Below are 6,330 nucleotides of genomic sequence, written 5' to 3' on the forward strand. Positions count from 1 at the left end.
TAAAGTAATTTTTCCATCTACATTACTTGAGCATAATGTAAATCCTAAATATGCATGGGAGGTAAGTAAGTAAGGGAAAATTCTTGCCTCGATCTAGGTTCATTGGACTAAGTCCATTTGAGCCGTTGACCAGATGGATTACATATTAATATGATTGATCAACAGTTGTAATGAAATCGCTCATATGAGTCAAGTCCGAGCAAATTTCTCTTGAGAGCAAAGCTGTTGCCCTGTCCTCTTTTCGTTGGCCTTCCCTCCTTGGTACGCGTGAATTTAGAGTTGGGCTTAGGTTCGGACTACATTTATTCTTTTTATTTTATTTGCATAATCTCATCTTTTGTTAATATAAAATTCAAGGTTAAATTTTAAACAAAGTTAGAACTAGGTGACAAGAACTAGATGCCGAGAGCTTGTAGGCTCTTGCCTATAATCAACAAGGGCCGTTGACCCTTGGCCAGGACTCGGCAAGGGCCAACGGCCCTTGTCTGTTGTATTAAAGTTCAACTTTTAGACCAAATCGATGTCGTTTTAGTCTAATGTTTCATGTTTTAGCCATGTAGAAGGGATAATATATATTTTTTTCAAAAATCATATTAGCATTTTTTGTTAGCCAAGTTGGACAAAGTTGATAGAAAGACTCGTTTATATTAATTTAACAAGTTTTAGAACTTAATTACAGTTTTTACAAATTTTACGACTTAATTGTATTTCGTGACGAGTTTTAAAACTTTTAATGTATATATCCCAAAAATAAAATATCAGACATTAAGCAATGACAAGTCTGAAAGCCGAGAATGAAAATAAAAAGTTGGCTTCGTAAAAGAGTAGTCGTCATACACGCGCATAGCACGTGTTTATTAACTTTTTAATGGCGAGAGAAAGTCAATTACGATACTTTTGAGTGTTTTGGGAATTGATTTTAACGGGAGTAACTGCACATTATCGAAGAAACCACCCACTCCGATACATTATAAATACCATATTAGACTTTATTCTTGCAGCAATTGTAATAATGTCGATGGTACTTTGGTAAATTTGGAGTGCGCACCGACACTAATTTTACAAGTTCCCTTTATTAATAATATATGTGAAAACCAAATGCTACACAAAATAATTTTGAATATTATTATTAGATTTTACCCCGTAATTGTTAAGATATTAATTTTGTATCCATTTCCTTAGGGGCAAATTAGATAGCTCAAATAAATAAAACAAAACTTTATTTACCAAAGATTATCAAGTGCACTCAATGACTCTAAATGTTGAAAACTTTGGATTTTTATACTTAATATGATTGTAACACATTCCCTAAAACATTTCATTTTTTTGCTTATACGAGCATCTTTCATCGATGTATTGCCTTCCTAGCGTTGATTGATTTTGGGATCTTAAAACTTCTCAGTAAGAGAATCAAGTTCGATCGGCGTAATATAGTTTGATTAATTATTTGTTGTTTATTTCATGTTTTATTGAAATTTATAATGTTGGTATTGTTTGATACGACAATTCAAACGTTAACTCCTGTCTCATTCCATCATTTCGGTAAAGACAAAAGGCAACAATTAATATTTATATACCTCCATTTAGTCCTAGCTATCGTGTGCCATGTGTCACTTTCCTAAAATCCCGTCCAAGATGAGGCCATTGATGCATTGGCCCAATGGCGTGAAGGCCCAATGGCGTGAACTTATGTTTTTATATTTTCTTAAAATTTTTACTTCATCCATTTCTCCTGGATTTATGAAAAAAATCGTATGTGTGTGGATAAATGGGCTCAAAAGAGAAAACAAAAGATGGGCCAGATGAAAGAAAGGGGCTGACGAAAATTCCGGCCCACTCGACTTCAATTTTTGCTCAATCTTTTTTTAATTAAACTTTTGCTATCTCTAGCTCTCTCTTTTTCTATATCTATCTTCTTTTTCTCTCTTTTTTTTTCGTATTTTTATATTATTTTTGCAAAAATTGAATTAAAGAAGGAACCGAATTTTTTTGTGACATAATATGCGGCTTCCATTTGACGCGCTCATTTCTCGATGTAGTCGACAGCTTTATTCAATGTACTCTTCATACGCAACGAATCGAATTTTTCTCGGATGGTCGATATAGCTTGCATTGTCATTTTCTCCCTTTACCTCTCTCTGTCTCTCTCTGTCTCTCTCTCTCTCTCTGTTCTTCTTTCTCGTATCCCCGAGTTTGCAAACCTAGAAGGGGTGATAGTTATGGAGATTCAAGTGACAACCGATCATACTAACAATAGCCAGTGCAGGGACAGTCCCTGTCCTTTACCTCTCCCTCTCGTTCTATCTGGCATTCCTAGGTCTGGAAACCAAGAAAAGGCGACACTTATGGTGATTGATGGTGCCGATGCACTGTCTCCAAATCAGCGTACGGTCAGTCTTGATCTCTCTCCGTCTTTGTCTCTATTCTATCTCGAGTATATGCGCACGAAATCAAATATTCAAATATTAATCTATATAGTCATCTCGATCAAATTTCTGAAACACTCAATAGTAATCCCCATTTTTATGATGGAATTTATGATCTACCAAAGTTAAATCTCACACAAATTCCAACATTTTTAGTTGGGTAAAAATCACAAAAACCCACTCACCGTCCATATTTATTTTAAAAATTTTATTGTGATGCTAAAAATCTCAAATTACATTGATGATATATTTACTCTAAATTTGTACCCGTGTTAGCCCAAAAAAAATTCAAGGAAAATTTCTAAATGTTCGTGCCCGTGGGGAGCAGTTTTTGTTCCGACGCCTGAGCATTTGGCAGGTGCGCAATAAAGAGCGGTTGCCCGTATTATAGGAGCTCGTCAGTCCAGTCACGACAAAATGTCAAAATCAATTGACTCTCAACGTCCCTGGCCGTGGAGAGAATTTTTTTCTTTTTTTTTTACACGGGTTGGATGTAACCCGTTTGGCATCCGGCATCGAAGCCCCCGACTAATCCGGACCCGGGGATTAGAACCGCGAAGGTTTCTCCCCTCCGAGTTTCGAATCCCTGCCTTTGACAGGTAAAGTCCGCCCGGGGTCCAGCCTGCTACCACTAGACCTACCAAGTGGTTTGCGGCGTGCAATTATTTTTATCACATCCAATTAGACGTCGACACGTAAATACTGACCTGGATAAAAGCCCAAGTTTTTCTCTCCCTTCGTTCAGACCTGGCCCGGCCTCCGTTCCTCTCCCGCCGTCGTCACCGGCATGGACCGCGTTCAAGCTTCCTTCGTCGTCCCTGACGGCTAATCCTCTGCATTTTTTTTTGCTGTGAGCTCGCAATCCACGGTCATCGGGATCTCGAACTCGTCGCCTCCTCGCGAGCTACCAACGAGCTAGGCTTGTGGCCATGGACGAGACTGTGACGATGCAGTGGTGGCTTGGCCATGGACGGGGCCAACCCCGAGCAGAGGATGGGCGACGATGGAGGTAGACGAGGAGGTTGGGCTCAAGGTGACTGGAGAAAATGGGGTGGATTGAACTTTTTTATTTCGTCTGCTTCTGGGTGTGTGGGCTGTCTTTCCAGTTCTCTGCATGGTTGACCTGTTGACTGTTGAGTCACCATCCTTAATTGTTTTGTACGGGCGTCAGAGTCAAATTCAGGGCGAAATTTTTCATTTTCTGAAACATCTCGTTTGGCCATTTAGCTTTCTTCTTCTTCCGTCGTCTTTGTATCAGCATCATGAAAGCATAGCGTTGCTCTGTTCGTACTCGTGCCACCATGCTTTTTCGAAAGAACCGCTCGGTAGCTCAGAAAACTCTCATGAATCACCAAGAATAGATGGATACATAATATTTCTTCTCTAATCACCTAGCTGGAGGCTCAACATCTTCGACACAGAAGTATTTCATCTCCACGAAGGTGCATTAACGCAAATGGAGCACGAAAATTTGTTTCGGCGCCTTTCTTTTCTTCTTTTTGATTTTTTTTTTTAGTAGTTTATATTAACTGCGCGCCATAAGAGGCGGACCCAGCCAACGTTGCCTTTAGAAATGCAATCTCCAGCCTGACTTGGATGTGTATGGTGCCGATAGGGGGCGACCAATGCTCAGCCACCAAATAACGGGAAATGGTGGCACTTGGTTTTTCACAATGTCGCTGCCGTGGGTGGCGTTGCCGTGTTAGATCTCCCGCATGCGATGGCCGGGCTTGGATGGTGAGTTATTTTGTATAAATCGCTTGACTGAAATGCACTGTTACGTCCAATTTTACCTCTTCTTTTCTGACTGAATCATGTTTTCCTGATCGATTGTGTCTTGATTTTGGTTTGAGGGGTCCCGGTGTCACAGTGCTGGTCTTGTCCTGGATCATCAGCCTCTACACGTTGGGGCTAATTGTCGAGATGAACGATACGGTCTCTAGACAGTGGTTTGAGAGGTACCAACGGGAGTTCGGCAACACACTCCCCCTCTACATTGTGGTTTCTCTGCTGCTCATTGCCAAAATCGGAGTGGACATCAGCTGCATGGTGACCGTAGGCAAATCCCTGCGAATGTTCCACGATACGGTTTGCTCGAGCTGTGGAGAGACCAAGACAACTTACTTCATCATCATATTTGCTTGTGCTTCCCTTGTTCTCTCTCACCTTCGCAACTTCAAATCCACCGCCGGCGTCTCCTTGGCTGCTGCCCTGATGTTTTTCGGGTATGTCTTGGTCTTACTCTCTTTGAACTTATCTCCAACTTCAATATCAATTTCATACGGATCAGTAGCCCCATCTAAATCAGATGGCTTGTCATAACTCATGACACATGAGGACAAAAGCCTTGCTAGGCAAAACATGAAATGAATATGTGCATGAAGAATCGATCCAAAATAACAAAAACAAGTGCTATGCTATTGAATCATACAAAGAGCGAAGCAATGAATTGTGTATTTGGGTACTAAACCTGTATTTTTCCTGTTTCCGAACAGCTACTGCACTATTGTTTGTATAGCTTTGCTCCACGAGGGAGGGTGTTCAGACCAACGTACAATACGGGTACAAAGCGACCTCGACAGCGAAACAGCATTGAACGTCTTCAGTGCGTTAGGCATAGCTGCTTATCCCTATGGTGAGCACCATGTTGCGATGGCGATCATGGCGATCCAAGAGATGATCCCGTCCACGCAGAGGTCATCCTCTATGAGCCCGTCCACGCAGAGGCCATTGTCGGGCTTGATGTGGAGAGATGTCGTCGTTGCGTACATTATTGTGGCTCTGTGCTACTTCCCGGTCGCCTTAATTGGGTACCTGATTTTTGGGAACTCGGTTGAGGACAACATCCTCGTCTCATTGGAAAAACCCGCTTGGCTCGTGGCTCTGGCCTATATGCTCGTGGTTGGCCATGCGATTGGAAGCTTTCAGGTGAAGATTGCATCTTCTCATATCTTTTTACCTTCCGGTGATTTATCGAGAAGTTGGACCAATCTTGCCAGCTATTTACCCAATCGCATGTACGATTTCTCCTAGCAGATTTCTACAAAGCCCATGTTTGACATGATAGCAGCTGTACTGGAGACGAAATGGCCCTTTGAGAAATTGCCCAAGTTTACAGCGCCTTATATCTACGTCGGTAAGTGGATTCAGACTCGATTTTATCGTATCTCCTCCTTTCAAATTAGATGGGCTTCTTGCTTTTATTGAGATTTAATCGAACTCTTGAGAAATAATTTAAATGGTAGCGTCCACGATGCTCATTGCGATTACTTTTCCCTTCTTCGGCGATCTCCTTTGGCCCTTCGGAGGAGCCCTTACCATATACATTGTAAGTGTACCCATATAAGCATGGCCTGCATTTAAATCTCTAGCCAAATTGCCAATGTGCACTGAGTCTTCTGCCTTCTGCTATTTCTTTTTTGAGCTTCCCTGCTTGATGCGGCTCGCGATTGACAAGTACAGCGGGTCCAGTTCGTCTCAGTGGAAAAACTGGGTATGCTTTCTCTAATCTGATTTTTTGTTCTTTGTTCTCTCCTCTAAAGACTTATAGCTGAGCTGGTCTAACTCGGGTTCGTTCATCGTATCAGATGTGCATTGCGATTGGAGTACTCTTAATGGTCTTAGTGCCTATCGGAGCATTGAGGCAGATCATAAACGAGGCCAAGACCTACCAATTCTACTCTTAGATTCTACACTATACTTACCGGCTTACAAGGTGATACAGAAGAAACAAGTAATCCTTGATGAGGAGATACTTCGTTTCTGCGACATTCTTCTTAGCGAGTCTTGACTTGCCTGAATTTCATCACATCTTTCTAATGCCGTCTTTGTGTTTTATCTCTCCTGTCCCGCGAGTTATGAGAGTTAAAAACCTGTGCTTGTTGTAATGTCAAGGTATTTCTGT

General features: G+C 41.5%; 1 protein-coding gene across 1 annotated transcript; it reads left to right on the plus strand.

Moving 5' to 3' along the window:
* The first annotated feature begins 3,429 nt into the window (after nt 1–3,429).
* LOC120292931 (lysine histidine transporter 1-like) lies at nt 3,430–6,112 on the plus strand. Its single transcript, XM_039311492.1, has 8 exons — nt 3,430–3,459; nt 4,042–4,163; nt 4,280–4,651; nt 4,922–5,354; nt 5,463–5,562; nt 5,672–5,754; nt 5,851–5,919; nt 6,014–6,112. The coding sequence occupies exons 1-8, from the start codon at nt 3,430–3,432 to the stop codon at nt 6,110–6,112; spliced, it is 1,308 nt and encodes a 435-aa protein (XP_039167426.1).
* The last annotated feature ends 218 nt before the right edge of the window (nt 6,113–6,330 follow it).

The sequence above is a fragment of the Eucalyptus grandis genome, chromosome 4 (assembly GCF_016545825.1).
Source record: "Eucalyptus grandis isolate ANBG69807.140 chromosome 4, ASM1654582v1, whole genome shotgun sequence".
NCBI classification, from domain to species: Eukaryota; Viridiplantae; Streptophyta; class Magnoliopsida; order Myrtales; family Myrtaceae; genus Eucalyptus; species Eucalyptus grandis.